Source organism: Girardinichthys multiradiatus, chromosome 22 (genome assembly GCF_021462225.1).
Source record: "Girardinichthys multiradiatus isolate DD_20200921_A chromosome 22, DD_fGirMul_XY1, whole genome shotgun sequence".
In the NCBI taxonomy this organism is placed as follows: domain Eukaryota; kingdom Metazoa; phylum Chordata; class Actinopteri; order Cyprinodontiformes; family Goodeidae; genus Girardinichthys; species Girardinichthys multiradiatus.
In genome coordinates, this window is record NC_061814.1 from 4,383,979 (window position 1) to 4,402,693 (window position 18,715).

At 39.6% G+C, this 18,715-nt stretch overlaps 2 protein-coding genes across 3 annotated transcripts in view; both read right to left on the reverse strand.

Annotated features, from left to right (window-relative positions):
• birc6 (baculoviral IAP repeat containing 6) overlaps positions 1-2,017 on the reverse strand; it is a 114,129-nt gene extending 112,112 nt beyond the window's left edge. Inside the window, exon 1 of the mRNA XM_047352390.1 lies at positions 1,615-2,017. Coding sequence (XP_047208346.1) covers positions 1,615-1,825 — 211 coding nt within the window. The 5' untranslated portion in view covers positions 1,826-2,017. The remainder of the gene's footprint in view (positions 1-1,614) is intronic.
• Positions 2,018-11,735: 9,718 nt separating this feature from the next.
• yipf4 (Yip1 domain family, member 4) lies at positions 11,736-16,896 on the reverse strand. Of its 2 annotated transcripts, XM_047352290.1 has the most exons (6): positions 16,651-16,889; positions 15,547-15,700; positions 14,215-14,386; positions 13,784-13,861; positions 13,583-13,696; positions 11,736-12,089 (listed from the first exon to the last, which is right to left on the reverse strand). In XM_047352290.1, the coding sequence occupies exons 1-6, from the start codon at positions 16,706-16,708 to the stop codon at positions 11,952-11,954; spliced, it is 714 nt and encodes a 237-aa protein (XP_047208246.1). In that variant the 5' UTR covers positions 16,709-16,889; the 3' UTR covers positions 11,736-11,951. The 2 variants fall into 2 exon arrangements, with proteins under 2 accessions (XP_047208246.1, XP_047208247.1); XM_047352291.1 differs by lacking the exon at positions 13,583-13,696 and having other exon boundaries at positions 16,651-16,896.
• Positions 16,897-18,715: the final 1,819 nt, after the last annotated feature.

Below are 18,715 nucleotides of genomic sequence, written 5' to 3' on the forward strand. Positions count from 1 at the left end.
AAAATATAATCTCAACATAAAATTGGCAATATTTAATTGTATTCTAAGATCCCAAACTGGAATTAAATTGGCCACAGAAATTATGTATTTACTGGCAGGACGGGCCTCACCTGACTTATTTAGAAACTCATTATTTATCCACAAGCCTATGAATGAATACTTATTGGATCCTTTCTTTTTTTTCCATTTAAAAACCTTTTCAATGATAGTTTGCCTCTAACAAAATTGTGAAAAAAATGATAAGGTTATGAATCCCAAAACATTAAGATTGGTTAAAGTGAGCAAAGATTTTTTACTGAGGGAAAATGTCCAGAGAAGGTTAACGCAATGCTTTGGAACATTCTTATTTAAGACATCTAGGTGAAGCAACCATAATTCGAAATCTATCTTTTCTCACCTTCCAGAACATTCAAGGGTGTCTTGGCCTGTAATTTTAATGCTGACTCAAATTACTATTTTTCTGCCACATAACCATATCAGAGGATGCTTTTTATTAAATTAGCCCATAACCTGTGATAAAGTTAAAAAAAATACCTCAACATTTAGCAAGTCCTACTGTTAAAACCTACCACAGGCTTGTGAACAGATTAAAGATAATCTTCCAAATAGCTAGTATAAACTTCAGATCTAACTTGTGACATTCAAAAGTAATAAAACAAAACACAAGGCACATGTAACAGCTGCTTAAGCAGGACTGACCCCAGCAGATTTAGGATATAAACAAATAGATTTAAAAACTAAATCCAGCAGGAGTCCTAATTAAACAAAGTTCCTACATTTCACTTTAGGAATTCTAACCAAAACATTTGAACATACCTTGTAAAATGGGTTTAGGAAAACCAAAAAGTGAGGGGCAAGGTTTCTAATCCGAGATGTGACCTCAACAGAAGCGTGTTAACATGCAGTGTTTAGGACACTGGGAGCTGGCATGTAATATTTGATCAGACGCTGGATTAAATGCCAAATCAACCCAGCATCAGTTACCTGGTTATTATTTCACAGTGATTTCACGGTCCACCGTTGAGCGACTGTAACATCAGAATCATTTCGGTAGTTTCAACTGATTTACTCGCCGGTGAGTTGTGAAGTTATGTGACTGACGAGCCGCAAGATAGCTTGGTGGCTAACACAGCATTACCACTTTCCTAAACTGAGACAATATCAGACAGCTTCCATCTATTGGTAATTAGGCGACTGTCGAAGTTTAAATCTAGACCCATTTTCCTAACGACAGGCCGCTTGTGACAGACAGAACTTTAGAGGATTGCCCAGCTAAGTGGCGCTGAGCAAAGTCCTACAATTAGCTATTAGCTACAGGAAGAAGTGTCATGCTGACTCTAGAGAGACAAACAGTGAATGACATTAACCAAAGACTAGCCTTAAGGACAAAAATAAAATAAAATCATTCTCCATCGGTGCCTTGCTTTACGTGCCCACAACTGGCTATAACAATCCCAGCTGTCAAAAAACTTAAGCAGGCCACTTGAATATCTGAAGTGAGCAGCTAAACACACCAGGGTGCTGGTCCCTTCAGAGTCTGTTGACAAACTGTATTTGGCTTGTCAAAACTGAAAGTGTCGTTGTCAGGGCATGACAGAGAACTCCGGCACCTACCGTGAAGCGCTGAAGCCTGAAGAATGGCCCCCGAAGTACCGTCAATCACTTTAATGCTTCCCCGGCTGGTAACAGCTAAGATAGCGTTGAGGGCCGGGTGGTAGGAAAGGCTGCGCAGGCCCTCCTCGTCGCAACGCAGGCAACCGTCTCTTAGTACAACCCAGTCTGAGGAGTTAGACGAGCCCGAGCCCGGCGAGGCCGCGGCCGCCATCTTTCCTTATTTTCCCTTTCCTCCTTTTCTTGGTCTTTTAGAACCTGACGATAAACTTAAATTGAATTCATCTAAGGGGCAGATTCCGAATTACCACTCCCTAACCTTCTGCGGCTTCTTCTCTGCCCGTCACCGCCGCAGTGTCTATTCACCATCAGCGATGAGGAACTCAAGGCTAGGCTCTGTCACACCATAGGAACACGGAGCTAGCGTACCGCTTCTAAACATCTCGCGAGAACACCAACAGTGAAAAGAGAACAGCCATAGACACAGCGAACAGCTGATTAACAAAACAATGGGTTTGTATTTTTTGCTTGTAAAACTTTATTACAGTGCACGTAAATAATTATTATTTTCGTATAAAATATTACTTCTTTTAAAAATTGCCTTTGATACTAGTAATCGAGTATTTTGGCATTTATATCACATAAATTACACCTTTCTCAACAACACCCTAATGTGTTCATAGAACATAATTTTATCCTGGTAAAACTGATCAAACATCTTTTTTGGAATGTTTACTTGTTATTAGAACATTGAAAACACTTTACATCAACACCATCGAGTACATCATCAAAAGTTTCCCAGAAATACAAACACCCAACTGACACCCTGATATAAACCAGCCCTCAATGAAAAAAACAAATCATGTCAATGAATCAATAATGTAATCAATAAAAACATTACATATATGTTGGCAAGTAACTTGTAAATCACCTTAAATAAGCTAATTTTTCAAAAACTAATCTAAAAGAGCTATTTGAAATAACTGACAAGGATTAGTAGATTTGCAATCATCAGTTTGAACAAAATTATACATTTATTTGTTGTATATTTTACACATTTTTACTATATTTATATATACTATGTTTGTGTTTACCCATATATCTACATTGAATTGAGAGTATTTTTTATTCATTATTTCAATTTTCCAAAAATCTTGATAGCTAATTAAATAAATAAAAAAGATATGTGGGTGTTAAATGAAACAGGTTACAAAGTGAGAAACTGCAAAGATTGAAATATATTCTGACCTGGGCAAAACACCTCTAGTGAACATTGGATTTTGCTTCATTATTTCTCACCTAATTGTATATATTTCTTTTTAAAAGGTCTGCACACTGAGAGGGAAGTGGAATTGAAGTTAAATGCCTTGTTTGTGTGTACAAACCTGGTCAAGAAAGCGGATTCTGATTAACTGTAGGGTCATCAATAGATAGAGAAAGACAAAAAACCCAGTAAGAAAGCAAAGTAAATGTTTTGAACCAAATCAAACTCCACTGCCAGACATGTTGTGGGACTGCCAAAAGTAAAGGTACATCTCAAAAATTTTTTATATTGCATCAAAATGCAATGTTTTTTGCTAGTCATCTCAGAAACACATATATTTCATTTCATATGGAAATCAAAGTCCCAGAGACTCGAGGAAGAGTGGAGAGGTACGGTTGCTTGAAGTCCAGTGTGAAGTTTCCATAGTCTGTGATGATTTGGGGTGCCATGTCATCTGCTGGTGTTGGTCCACTGGGTTTTCTGAAGTCCAGTCAATGGAGACATCTATCACGAAATTCTAGAGCACTTCATGCTTCCCTCTGCTGGCAAGCTGAATAGAGATGCTGATTTTATTTTTCAGCAGGACTTGGTGTCGGCCCACACTGCCAAAGGTACCAAAAGCTGGTTCAATGACCATGGAGTTCCTGCTCACTATATACACAATCACATGTATGATTGGTCAGTAAACTCCCCTGACCTGAACCCTATAGAGAATCTATGGGCTGTTGTCAAGAGAAAGATGAGAGACACCAAATTTATATAGTGATTATGCTCTATTTTAAAGTGACTGACAAAGGAAAAAACAAGGCACCGCATTAATGGACATTGGTCGTAAAACAACAGGGTGTATAACAGTGAGGAATCTACAGTGTTGCAGTCTCTTACCCATCTTTTCTTCCACCACACTATATACACAATCACATGTATGATTGGCCAGTAAACTCCCCTGACCTGAACCCTATAGAGAATCTATGGGCTGTTGTCAAGAGAAAGATGAGAGACACCAAATCCTACAAGGCAGATGACCTGAAGGCCTCTACCAAAGCCACCTGGGCTTCCATTACACCTACGCAGTGCCTCAGGCTGATCACCTCTATCCCATGGCACACTGATGCAGTAATTCATGCAGGAGGACACCCAACCAAGTATTGAGTGAATGGTATTGAGCATATTTTTGATAGGCCTGACATACAGGTCCTTCTCAAAATATTAGCATATTGTGATAAAGTTCATTATTTTCCATAATGTCATGATGAAAATTTAACATTCATATATTTTAGATTCATTGCACACTAACTGAAATATTTCAGGTCTTTTATTGTCTTAATACGGATGATTTTGGCATACAGCTCATGAAAACCCAAAATTCCTATCTCACAAAATTAGCATATCATTAAAAGGGTCTCTAAACGAGCTATGAACCTAATCATCTGAATCAACGAGTTAACTCTAAACACCTGCAGAAGATTCCTGAGGCCTTTAAAACTCCCAGCCTGGTTCATCACTCAAAACCCCAATCATGGGTAAGACTGCCGACCTGACTGCTGTCCAGAAGGCCACAGTTGACACCTTCAAGCAAGAGGGTAAGACACAGAAAGAAATTTCTGAACGAATAGGCTGTTCCCAGAGTGCTGTATCAAGGCACCTCAGTGGGAAGTCTGTGGGAAGGAAAAAGTGTGGCAGAAAACGCTGCACAACGAGAAGAGGTGACCGGACCCTGAGGAAGATTGTGGAGAAGGGCCGATTCCAGACCTTGGGGGAACTGCGGAAGCAGTGGACTGAGTCTGGAGTAGAAACATCCAGAGCCACCGTGCACAGGCGTGTGCAGGAAATGGGCTACAGGTGCCGCATTACCCAGGTCAAGCCACTTTTGAACCAGAAACAGCGGCAGAAGCGCCTGACCTGGGCTACAGAGAAGCAGCACTGGACTGTTGCTCAGTGGTCCAAAGTACTTTTTTCGGATGAAAGCAAATTCTGCATGTCATTCGGAAATCAAGGTGCCAGAGTCTGGAGGAAGACTGGGGAGAAGGAAATGCCAAAATGCCAGAAGTCCAGTGTCAAGTAACCACAGTCAGTGATGGTCTGGTTGCCGTGTCAGGTGCTGGTGTTGGTCCACTGTGTTTTATCAAGGGCAGGGTCAATGCAGCTAGCTATCAGGAGATTTTGGAGCACTTCATGCTTCCATCTGCTGAAAAGCTTTATGGAGATGAAGATTTCATTTTTCAGCACGACCTGGCACCTGCTCACAGTGCCAAAACCACTGGTAAATGGTTTACTGACCATGGTATCGCTGTGCTCAATTGGCCTGCCAACTCTCCTGACCTGAACCCCATAGAGAATCTGTGGGATATTGTGAAGAGAACGTTGAGAGACTCAAGACCCAACACTCTGGATGAGCTAAAGGCCGCTATCGAAGCATCCTGGGCCTCCATAAGACCTCAGCAGTGCCACAGGCTGATTGCCTCCATGCCACGCCGCATTGAAGCAGTCATTTCTGCCAAAGGATTCCCGACCAAGTATTGAGTGCATAACTGTACATGATTATTTGAAGGTTGACGTTTTTTTCTTTTATTGGTTGGATGAAATATGCTAATTTTGTGAGATAGGAATTTTGGGTTTTCATGAGCTGTATGCCAAAATCATCCGTATTAAGACAATAAAAGACCTGAAATATTTCAGTTAGTGTGCAATGAATCTAAAATATATGAATGTTAAATTTTCATCATGACATCATGGAAAATAATGAACTTTATCACAATATGCTAATATTTTGAGAAGGACCTGTATGTGCCTAAAACATTCTTTTTTGATTATTCTAATGGGATATTCTACATTTCTGAGACACTGAATTTTGGGTTTTCTGTAAGCCATAATCATCAAAATTAAAAGAAACACTGGCTTGAAATATTACTGGCAAAAAATATTGCACTTTTACAAAATATTTCCATTTTTGAGATATACCTGTATAGGGTAACCAAATCATTGAATCATTCAAGTGTTCCAATGGCTTTCATGGCTAGAGACGTATAGAGACCAGCACCTAGACATGCAGCCTGCTACTACAAACATTTGTGAAAGAAGGGGTCACTCTCAAGAGCTTAGTGGATTCCAGTGTGGACATATGATAGGATACCACCTATGCGACAAGACCTGTTGTGAAATTTCCTTGCTGCTAAATAGTCCACAGACAAATGTTTCATTATAACAAAGTAAAACCACAGGACAGGCTCAGCTGATGTTGAGGGCCACAGCGCACAGCAGTCAGGAATTTTCTACAGAGCCAACATCTAAAGACCTCAGATCAACTTTAAAATAATGCAAAGAGAGCTTCTTGGGATGGGGTTTCCATGGACAAGATGGTGTGTAGGATGCAGTGGTGTAAAGCACACCACCAGTTGACTGTAGAGCCATGGAGACGTGTTCTTTGGTGTGACAAGTCATGCCTCTTTATTTGCCAATCAAACAGACAAATCTTTGTTTGTCAGTTGCCAGGAGAACGGCACTTGCTGACACATATTGAGTCGAGTGTAAAGTTTGATACAGAAGGGATAATGATGTGGGGCTGCTTTCAGGAGTTGGACTTGGTGCCTTTATGCAGAGTCCTGACCTAAACCTGACAGAACACCTTTAAAATGAAGTACAGCAGAGGCTTCTCTTCATTAGTGTTCGACTTAATGAATCTTCTTCTGGAAAAATTTTCCAGAACTCCCAAAAAGACATTAAACCTGGTGGAAATGTTTCCCAGTAAAGTCAAAGCTGTGTTAGATCATCATCTTAGGCTGTCATCATTTTAAACCCTATGGATTAAGAATGGGATGTCATTCAAATTCAGCTTCAGTATCTGATCACCCAGTCTGTGAATGCTTCTCTTTAGGCTAATGGATTCATTTTTGAATGCTTAGTTGTTTATTAGTTCTTGGAAATCAACTCTTACAATTCAGTCAAACATTGTTTCCTTTTTCTTTATGTTGTTTATTTACATTTATTTATCTTTTGCTATACATTTCCAGAAAAGTGACATCATTCTAAGAAAAATCTTAGAATTTCTTGAATTCTAAGGTTTTTCTTAGAATTTTCCCTCAGTGAGATAAAAGTTATTCATGAGAGCCTTAGGCCTAAAGAGAGCTCCTAACGTGAGGACTTTTAGTGAACTTAAGAGTGTCTTAAGCAGGCAAGATGGCAGAAAGACAGTGAGAATAGAAAGACATTCTTCTACATTGAATTAATATAACGCTACCAGCTCAGTCAAGCAGGCATACACCACCTTAGTATGTTAAGTAAAAGAGCACATAAACCTCAGACAATCATACAATTATTAATATAGAAATAAGATTAACTTTATCATCCCCCTGGGGCGAAATTAAATGTTTCAGCAGCAGAACAGGGTAAAGGTGCACCACTAATAAGGTAATATTAGGATAGATAAATAAATAATAGAAACAACAATAAATAACCATGAATAAAAAGTGAACAAAATTACAAACAATAAAGAACAGAATTATTTAAATATTTACAGACTGAAATGCTTTCAAAAATTTAAGTTAGAAAAAAAAAAAGTTAATAATTCCTTATATACAGTATATACAGGGGTTGGAGAATGAAACTGAAACACCTGTCATTTTAGTGTGGGAGGTTTCATGGCTAAATTGGACCAGCCTGGTTGCCAGTCTTCATTGATTGCACATTGCACCAGTAAGAGCAGAGTGTGAAGGTTCAATTAGCAGGGTAAGAGCACAGTTTTGCTCAAAATATTGAAATGCACACAACATTATGGGTGACATATCAGAGTTCAAAAGAGGACAAATTGTTGGTGCACGTCTTGCTGGCGCATCTGTGACCAAGACAGCAAGTCTTCGTGATGTATCAAGAGCCACGGTATCCAGGGTAATGTCAGCATACCACCAAGAAGGACGAACCACATCCAACAGGATTAACTGTGGACACAAGAGGAAGCTGTCTGAAAGGGATGTTCGGGTGCTAACCCGGATTGGTCACTCATGCCAATGCCAAACGTCGGTTTCAATGGTACAAGGAGCGCAAATCTTGGGCTGTGGACAATGTGAAACATGTATTGTTCTCTGATGAGTCCACCTTTACTGTTTTTCCCCACATCTGGGAGAGTTACGGTGTGGAGAAGCCCCAAAGAAGCGTACCACCCAGACTGTTGCATGCCCAGAGTGAAGCATGGGGGTGGATCAGTGATGATTTGGGCTGCCATATCATGGCATTCCCTTGGCCCAATACTTGTGCTAGATGGGCGCATCACTGCCAAGGACTACCGAACCATTCTTGAGGACCATGTGCATCCAATGGTTCAAACATTGTATCCTGAAGGCGGTGCCGTGTATCAGGATGACAATGCACCAATACACACAGCAAGACTGGTGAAAGATTGGTTTGATGAACATGAAAGTGAAGTTGAACATCTCCCATGGCCTGCACCGTCACCAGATCTAAATATTATTGAGCCACTTTGGGTTGTTTTGGAGGAGCGAGTCAGGAAACGTTTTCCTCCACCAGTATCATGTAGTGACCTGGCCACTATCCTGCAAGAAGAATGGCTTAAAATCCCTCTGACCACTGTGCAGGGCTTGTATATGTCATTCCCAAGATGAACTGACGCTGTATTGGCCGCAAAAGGAGGCCCTACACCATACTAATAAATTATTGTGGTCTAAAACCAGGTGTTTCAGTTTCATTGTCCAATCCCTGTATACACTCAAAGGGGAGAACAAGTATTTGATACACTGCCGATTTTGCAGGTTTTCCCACCTGCAAAGGTCTCTAATTTTGATCATAGGTACTCTTCAACTGTGAGTGACGGAATCTAAAACAATAATCCAGAAAATCACATTGTGTGAATTTTAAGTAATTAATTTGCATTTTATTGTATGACATAAGCATTTGATACATCAGAAAAACCAAATTTAATATTTGGTACAGAAACCTCTGTTTGCAATTCCAGATATCAGACGTTTCCTGTAGTTCTTGACCAGGTTTGCACACACACTGCAGCAGGGATTTTGGACCACTCCTGCATACAGATCTTCTCCGGATCCTTCAGCTTTCGGGGCTGTTGCTGGGCAACACAGACTTTCAGTTCTCTCCAAAGATTTTGGATTGGGTTCAGGTCTGGAGACTGGCTAGGCCACTCCAGGACCTTGAGATGCTTCTTATGGAGCCACTCCTTAGCTGCCCTGGCTGTGTGCTTCGGGTCGTTGTCATGCAGTAAGACCCAGTCCACGACCCATTTTCAGTGCCCTTACTGAGGGAAGGAGGTTGTTGGCTAAGATCTCCTGATAGATCACCCCATCCATCCTTCCCTCAATATGGTGCAGTCCTCCTGTCCCCTTTGCAGAAAACCATCCCCAAAGAATGATGTTTCCACCTCCATGCTTCACGATTCTTGGGGTTGTACTCATCCTTCTTCTTCCTCCAAACACGGCAAGTGGAGTTTAGACCAAAAAGCTCTAGTTTTGTCTCAGACCACATGACTTTCTCCCATTCCTCCTCTGGATTATCCAGATGGTCATTGGCAAACTTCAGACAGGTGTGGACATGCGCTGGATTGAGCAGGGGGACAGGATTTTACTCCGTGGCAGCGTGGTGTGGTACTAATGGTCTTCTTTGAGACTGTGCTCCCAGCTCTCTTTATTGACTAGGTTCTGGCATGTGATTTTGGACTGATCCCTCACCTTCTTCATGATCAATAATGCCCCATGAGGTGAGATCTTGCATGGAGACCCAGACTGAGGGAGATTGACCGTCATCTTGAACTTCTTCTATTTTCTTATAATTGCTCCAACAGTTGCGGTCTTCTCACCAAGCTGCTTGGCTATTTTCCTGTAGCCCATCCCAGACGTGTGCAGGTCTACTATTTTATCCCTGATGTCCTCACACAGCTATCTGGTCTTGGCCATGGTGGAGAGGTTGGAGTTTGTTTGATTGAGTGTGTGGACAGGTGTCTTTTATAAAGATAACGAGTTCAAAAAGGTGCAGTTAATACAGGTAATGAGTGGAGAACAGGAGGGCTTCTTAAAGATGAACTAACAGGCTGGTGAGAGCCAGAATTCCTACTGGTTGTTAGGTGATTAACTATTTATGCAATAAAATGCTAATTAATTATTAAAAAATTACACAATGTGATTTTCTGGATTTTTATTTGAGATTCCATCACTCACAGTTGAAGAGTACCTATGATATTAATTAAAGACTTTTACATGCTTTGCAAGCGGGAAAACCTGCAAAATCAGCAGTGTATCAAATACTTGTTCTCCCCACTGTATACAAATGCAAACTCTAGACAAGATGAAGTACAATAATCCAAACACTATATACATACAAGGGAGATGTAAATGAGTGAAGAAGTATTTGCTGTATTGTTCATGATGATGTCAGCAGCCTCAGCCTAAATGGTAATCTACAACATTCCCCATCTGTGGAGAAGTTCTCTGTGAAGGAGCTCACCAGAAGACTTCTCCACAGATAGGGAGAAGTTGTTTGGTGAGCTGCTACCTCCTATCTAGCTTCTGATTGCAGCAGGTATCAGAGCTGCACACATTCCAGGCTGGTGTTAAAAGCAGAGGCAATGATGCATTGACCTGCTCGGGAATGACCGGTTCCACCGTGATGCCAGGACCAAATCTACCTTTAAACACTCCTCTCTTCTCCTCCACCAGCAGGCTCTGCTCCTGTTCAGTTCAGTTTTCTCCACCTTTTTGTCTCCGTTTTGTTTTGGTCATTTTGTCAAACTAAACCTCATTACACAAGATCACAGTAAAATGCTGAATTTTAAAATTTATATGAAATAGATGCAGTATGAAAACGACCAGCATGGAGAGTAAACATAATAAGCAAATCAAAATAATCATGAGCATGTAAATAAGCTACGTAATTTAATCTTGCTAATTTTTATCATGATTTAAACATTTCTGAATCGAGTCTAAATTCTATCATTGGTTAATTTCTCTCTCTTGATTACTAGGAGCACATTTGTTTTCTCTTTTAACAACCAATCACAGCTCTTAGAAGAGTGTCACACCTAGCAATGGGGTTAACCACTCCTCCTCACTAAGATAGGAATTTCTGTTGTCTCCTAGCTTAGAGTGGCTCTCAGCAGCGAACTGAATCATTTGCTAAGAGTCCTTGCCAAGGTTTACCTAAGATGGCAGCTCTCTGAGAGGACTGAAAATCTTTCAGAATAGGGGCCCTGATGCTTAAATCTTGTATGTGTTGCTGATGTCTTTCATCTACCAGTTTTTTTTCTTCCACACATCATTACAAACCAGTCTAACCTAGATTGTAGGATATTGGGAATCTGTTCCATTGTTTTCACCCATTTTGTGTGTTTTAGAAATGTCTTCTTTGCGCTTCAGTGATCTTTTTCCCTACATTTATTTAATAACTACAGAACTGCCATTTTATGACAATTTCATTCATTCATTTGATGTGTTTAATGTTTCTGAAAAGGAATGTTAGTTGTTTCAGATAAATAACTTAGTGACCAGCCAACAAATACAAGATGATTTATTCACAAGGTACTCGTTTCTTTACTGTAACTATTTATATAGTGATTATGCTCTATTTTAAAGTGACTGACAAAGGAAAAAACAAGGCACCGCATTAATGGACATTGGTCGTAAAACAACAGGGTGTTTAACAGTGAGGAATCTACAGTGTTGCAGTCTCTTACCCATCTTTTCTTCCACCACACTATATACACAAAACTATTTGGTAAAACATTGTTAGGTATGGATTGAAAAAAAGTTATAATCCTGCAAGTTATGTTCAAATTCACAAACCACAACCAGGCATATGAGCACAGTAGTGCACTGATGATGGAGACACCTGCAGAACAAGGTACAAGCTGGAAAATCAATCTCATTTTATTGAGCAAAGGAGAAAGGGACAAAAATATTTACAATGATATATATTCCCCACATCCTCACTGCCTAGAATTGTAGAGTTAAAAAAAACACCTTAAAAAAAGACCTCTTGGGTTTAGTTGTTTGACGTTTTCATCCATGACCAGGGTCAGTGTCCATGGCCAAAAGGTCTGCAGTTCCGACTTATCCAGTCACACACCAGTATACAGAGACAGGAAATAGATATACAATAGGAAAATGGGATATATGAGTAGAGGCTTCTTTGTTTTAAATTCATCTCCAACGAGTAGTGAAGCAGCACTGTACGCAGCCCAGAACACGCCAAAAAGCTGGAAAGAGAAAACATGATGTAACTTCATCTACTGATCACAGACGGCAGATACGTTTCAAAGTAATCACTACCAGGAAAAAAAACACTACACTGATAAATTGTTCAACCCCTTTACCAACAATTTAACAAATGTGAGGATTCTATCAACTGGACAGTCTGCCTCGTACACACACACACAATGTCTAAAACATCAAACATTCCATTTGTGGTTCGAATCGTACTTGTGTAAAACAAAGGTTTGGCTACACAGTGTTTGATAAGCACTGCAAGATTCAAATGAGCAAGAAAGTGGTTATCGCTCAAAGTGGAAACATAATAGTCTTTAAATGGTCTGTTTAGACTGTCAATCTAAAAATCTTGAATCCGCAGAATTTTCTGACAGCATGATGAATAAACTGCCTGTCTGTGGAGCTAGATTTCCAATAGACTGTCCTCAGATGAAGCAATGATAGCATGGCATAGGTCTAGGTAACAACTGAGCTGCTTGTTTCATCTAGCCTGGTTAGTAGGCTAGTCTCAACCTACTGACATGCCAAGATGTCCCAGAATGCTTTACGTTCAGACTAATCAATGAATGCAGATACAAGTCCTTCAGACCACCTGTGGAGGTGTCCTAAGTAAAACTGTTCTCAATCGATCTTGAGAGCATAAAACCCTCTTTTAGGGCTGTCCAGAATAGATGTTAGTCAGTCTGAAAGGCTTTGGACAGGCTGTTAAACTATCTTCCAAGGAGCTGAAAATCACACAAATCAATAACCAGAGTTGTAATAATTAGAGGCATAGAATCAGACTCTGTGAGGGATGATTGTTTCAGTTTCTTTGCTCTATAACTGCCGCAAAGTCATTTCTATCCAAATGCAAAGATGTAACTGTGATGAGTTTTACATTTAACGAAAAAGTGAGGGACACGGTTTCTAATCCGAGCCATGGCCCTAATAGAAACGTTTCATCCAGTGTTTAGGATACTCTGAGCTGGCATGCAATCTTTGATCAGCCACAGGGTTAAAACAACAGCAAGCCGTTTATTTATTTTACTATGACTGAACAGCCCACCATTGAGTGACTGTAACATCAGAATTGTGTCAGTAGTTTCTACTGACTTGTTGTGAAGTTGTGGACCTCTGATTGGCAATATAACCCTGTGTTCTAAAGCATTAAACATTGACTTCTAATGTTTTTAGCTTGCACCTCAGTGATTTGTTTTTCTTCCAAACAAGGATTCTGATTGTTTTAACTCATGACTTACAACACAAAAACTTTAATACATGGTAACATACAGTTTATAACAATAAAACAGTACTTGACAGAATTTGAAGGAGGCACTCCCTCTAGTTCCACTGACTGACAGTAGAAGCCTTGTTCCTAAATAGGGTTTCTGAAGTGGAAGGTTAAATAAAGGCTGATACAGCTAGATTACATACATGTTGATGAAACCTGTAAAAATGGCTTCAATAGTCTGATTGAGACAGTTTTTAATAAAATATAACTCACTTTGGCTAGTGTGGAAACCACTTCAAACCCTCCAATCACTAAAAGCAGAGGGGTTATGACAATGAGAGGAAGAAGAGAATATCCAATCACTCCAAGAACTTGCCCATAGGAAACCTACACAAGAGAAAAAAGAGCCTATTTTGTTAAATAAGGAGAACTCCCAGATATGCTGGAGATGTTGGTGTAGCTGTGGGGACTCACCTCACCACCAAGAACACGAGCAAGCAGGAAGATGGTAAGTGATCCGAATATCCAGATGGTGATGATCCAAGATACAACCTGCATGTGTAAGGGACAACGCAGTCATACATCAGAGCTTGAAAAATGACCTTTGACACCTGATTGCTTCGCTTTGTTTCTGCTTTCAAAAACTGGTGAATAACCAATGTGAATCCTGTATGATCTGGTTTCCTCCTACAGTCCAAAAACATGCATGCTATCCTAGCAGACAACTTTATATGGATAATTGGCTGTCTATTTTGCATGTGAGGTGCCTGTGATGGACTAGGAACCTGACCAGGATGTACCCCACTTCTTGCTGACTGACCACAGGAAATAGTCAGCATCGCAAATAGATGATGCTTCAACTAATAATTCAGATGATCTAGGTGTTTTTATCATATTCTGCTCACCCTGAACTGCCCGTAGATTGAGATCATGGAGAAAAGGAGCACCACGGCCAGAGGACCCCAGAAATCTGGGTTGTCTCGGACTACTTGCCGGTTATACCCCAATGATGGCATGGGCATCAGCACACATCGGACCTTGTAGTAGATGTCCTTCAGGTCAATGTCCAGCTCATCCCTGCTCACATAGGAGAAGAGGCAATATAATGGAATCTTTGCATTGAGATTGGCTAATGGTCAGATCGATGTAAACAGGAATGCATCATAAATTCAGGTGCAGGAGCCAAATTTTTACTGGGATTAGCAGCTTCTTATTATATTGAGCCAGAACGTTCCAGAGCCTTTTAAACTCCAGTGGAAATAACTCAATATTTCAACAATCTCTTCTTCCGGGTACCTGATATGTGAAATAAAATGTAAATGATCCGTTAATTGTTGTGTAAATGATAACCATTCCATTTCCAGATGGTATGTAAATTTCATCACGATCAAACCAAAGATCTTTAAAACAATATGATAAATAAAACGGAAATGACTTGCTTTAATCCTTGCCAAAAAGCCAGCTTAAATTTGACTTGAGTGAAATGGGAAACAATTTAATCTGCATGCGTCTGTGAAAGCTATAGCTGCTGTTCAGGTCAGGACTCCCACTTGCATTCATGGACAAAACAACTTCCACACCAAAACCTGAGGTGCTGAGAGCTGTAAGCATGGGTCTGGCTTTTCTGTCCATTACAGAAATGCACACATATCAATTGGAAAGTCCAATGGTGTAAGACTGTTATGTTTGTCATATTCAATTCAATTCAGGTTTATTTATATAGCGCCAATTCACAACACATGTCATCTCAAGGCATTTTACAAAGTCAGTTCAATCATATCATACAGATACAACGTTCAGGTTCATACATTCCAATTAATCCTAACTTCAAACAGTGCAGTCAGATTCAGTTATTTATTCAAATTGGTTAAAAAGTTTTTCTATCTTAGGAAACCCAGCACATTGCATCGAGTCAGTCAGAACTGAAAAAGAAAAATCAGTTCTGAACTCAAAAGGATTGATCGTACACATTGATCCGGATTCACAAGGGAAACCACTGTGCTGAACTTTAGTAGAATAAATAGCTGTTCTACAGCTCACACCTTGTAATCTGGGCCGTTTTTGAGGTCCAATAACCTTTTACTTTTAGCTTCCTGCCCCGTCTGACAACTCCATACCTGTCCTTCTCACTCTTTACTTTTGAAAGGCAGTATCAACACTTCTTGGCATAGCATATTTTTCTTTTTACTAAAAACACATTTTCTGCCAATTCAAAGACTCTGTAAAAACATGCTTACAGAAGAGGTTTGCTCTCCTCGTTGTCTTCTTCTTCCACTTCCAGCAGCCAGCCATACCCTCGTTGCCTCAGAAAGGTGGTGGCGTATGGATCCTTGCCGCTGTCGCTACCCATGTTCAGTTTAACATCAGGCGTGCTGATGGTTCCACTGAAGTCTGTGGACAATATGGATGATTCAGACATTTGGCGTCTTTCATAAACTAAAAAAGCAGCAGCTGAATGTGGAACAAAAACTTCTTAATCCCAAAATAACACTGATCATATGTCATTTCTATTCAGTCCAAATTACATGCTGGACTGTACACAAATTAAATGGTTGGTACATTTAATTTACATTGCTTTTTTTAATACAGAAATTTCAAAATGATTTCAAATGTAATTTTGCTTATTTAATGATATAGTTGTTTTATTAGGCATTTTTATTCCACCATTTTAGATCCACAGCAAACATTTACAGACTGCATTAAATAAATTACAGTGAATCAAACCGTTTTAAACTCATGCAGACAACGGACTCAATTAATTAAAATGGGCACTACAAAAGAAATTTCTTATATGTTTGTACTGAAAATTTGTCTGGTTTACGTTTATTTTTCCTAAAATGTACCTATATTTTTAGGATTTATTTTCAAAAAATAACTATTTGTTTTTATTTTCTGACTAACTCAAGTATTCCTAAAATAAGAACTAAACCGGAAATTCATCCAGTCACTGTGAAGTGACAAGTAAACAGTGGAAGTAAGATTTGAGGCAACAGAGCCTAAAACTGTTACATGCCACATCTATATGGCTCAAAGAAGCCTGGAAAACCCCCTCTTTTAATGGAGTCTGAATATCAACCATACCCAACTAAATACCATGTCAAATTCTAGCCATGTTTGTTACCTACGTTTTATCCTTCCATCGAATCTGGGTTTTAGCTAAGCTAACAGAAGCTTCCACATTTCGAAACTTACTGACACAATTAAGTTTTAACATAGTCATCCAGTGCATGGCCTTCGCTCCAATTCTCAACATGAATAGAGGGAATTAAATATAATCCGCTACTGGTACATGTTTTTACTCTTTGAGGCCTGCTAGCTATGCGCTCCTGCAATTAGCATACCTTCAGCTTCTGAAGAGGAGACGAATGTGAAATCTCCGTTGGTGGGAGAGAATTGCATGGTTGCTTTTCTATTAAAGCCTCACCTATAAGGTCCAAGACAACGACATTTAATTAAGCGTTAGGTGAAATATAATGCGTCGCGGTAATAAAGCTGTCACTAACCACAGCTCATATATAAAGTTTAGCTAACGCATTTTGTTTTCTTTCTGTCTCTCGGTGGGAAATAAACCGGAAGGACGAAGCAAGCTGGAAATGAGACACGTCGTACGATGCGTTCATGTTATCTTCTACTGCTGGGAAATTAGAAACCCAAGAGAAAATCTATTTTTGTCAAGACACACCTTCAGAAGAGGTGCATCTCAATAAATTGGAATTTTATCCATGATAACGACTTACAGAAAGGAAGAACCCAAAACTCAAGTTTTTTAGAACTTTAAAATATCAGAGGAACAAAAACATTTTAAAAAAAGAAATGTTATGTTAAGACCAAAAAAAAAAAAAAAAAGTGCTGCACAGCGGTGCTGTTGGTAGCACTGTTGCCTTGCAGCAAGAAGGTCCTGGGTTCAATTCCTGGCTGGGGATCTTTCTGCATGGAGTTTGCATGTTCTCCCCGTGCATGTGTGGGTTCTCACTGGGTACTCTGGCTTCCTCCCACAGTCCAAAGACATGCCTGTTAGATTAATTGGTCACTCTAAATTGCCCTTAGGTGTATGAATGAGTGTGTTTGTGTGTTGCCCTGCGACGGACTGGCGACCTGTCCAGGATGTACCCTGTCTCTTGCCCATAGACTGCTGGAGATAGGCACCAGCTCCCCCGTGACCCACTATGGAATAAACGGTAGAAAATGACTGACTGACTGAAGACCAAAAAATCATGGAGAAGATTTTTGGCTTGTCAGTTGTCTGGTGGGCAGTTATTGACACCCTCAAAACGGCCAACGAAACGAAAGCTGGCTTTTTACAGAGTTCCATATCCAAGCATATTTTTGGAAGGTTAAGTGAAAGAAAAAAGTGGGACAGAACAGGGTACAAAAGCAACAGATGTAATCACAGCCTTGACATATTTGTAAAGCCTACATGAGAATTTGGGTGAGATTAACAGGCGTGGATTGCAGCTGGAGATCCTCAAGATCCATCACGCACATTCGTACCAGGACATAGGTTACAACTGTCTCATTCCCTGTGTTAATCTAGTCCTGAACTAGAGACAACATCAAGTGTCTGACCCAGGCTAAGGCAAAAAAAGTAATGCACTGTTGGTCAGTGATCCAAAGTCCTTTTTCAGACGTAATTTCATTTTACATGTCATTTGGAAAGAAAGGTCCTAGAGTCAGGAGGAAGAATGCCGTGGCACAAAAGTGTGGTGCAAACTCTTTTATCTTTTTTTAATGCATAATGTCTAAATAATTTATTATGAACACATCCTCTAGTATGTCTGCTGTAGCTACATGTTCTGATTGTTCTGTTCAGCAACAGGTAAATCTAATCTACATTTGTTGTGTACAGATGAACTGATATGTTTTACTGAGCCAATAAAACGGCTAAAACTTCAAACCTTCTTAAACCTCCTAAGAGACAGGAAAACAATGTGATTTGTAACTTCCAAATACATTCTAATTTTATTTTTGAAACAGTTTTGTTAAATGTTTTACCTTCTCAGTAGGAGTCCATCATAGAAAAATAACAGTATCTTTCTCATTTAAGGGTCTTCTTTATGTTTATGACTATTTACTTTGTACCTAGATTCTAACTGAAGGCATCAAAACTGTGAATGAACACATATGGAATTATGTAGCGAATGAAAAATTGTAAAAGAACTTTAAATATGTTTTATATAGTATATTCCTTAAAGTAGCCACCCCTTGTTGTAATGAGTAAAATATTAACTTTTGGCCTTCTTTTAATGAAGCTCTGAGAAGTTCTTTCAAGGGTCTGTGGAAAACCTTTTCAGGTGACCACCTCATGAAGCTCATGGAGAGAATACCAAGAGAGCAAAGGAGTAATCAAAGGGTGGCTATTTTGAAGAATGTAAAATAGAAAAATGATGGGAGTCATTTCACACTTTT

Excerpts from the sequence above, each read along its gene's own strand:
- yipf4 (XM_047352290.1), bottom strand. The coding sequence starts at position 16,708 with ATGCAATTCTCTCCCACCAACGGAGATTTCACATTCGTCTCCTCTTCA. Across the intron at positions 14,387-15,546 it reads GAGGAGAGCAAACCTCTTCT|GGATGAGCTGGACATTGACC; the intron begins GTAAGCATGTTT and ends CTATGTGAGCAG. Across the intron at positions 13,862-14,214 it reads CAATCTACGGGCAGTTCAGG|GTTGTATCTTGGATCATCAC; the intron begins GTGAGCAGAATA and ends TTACACATGCAG.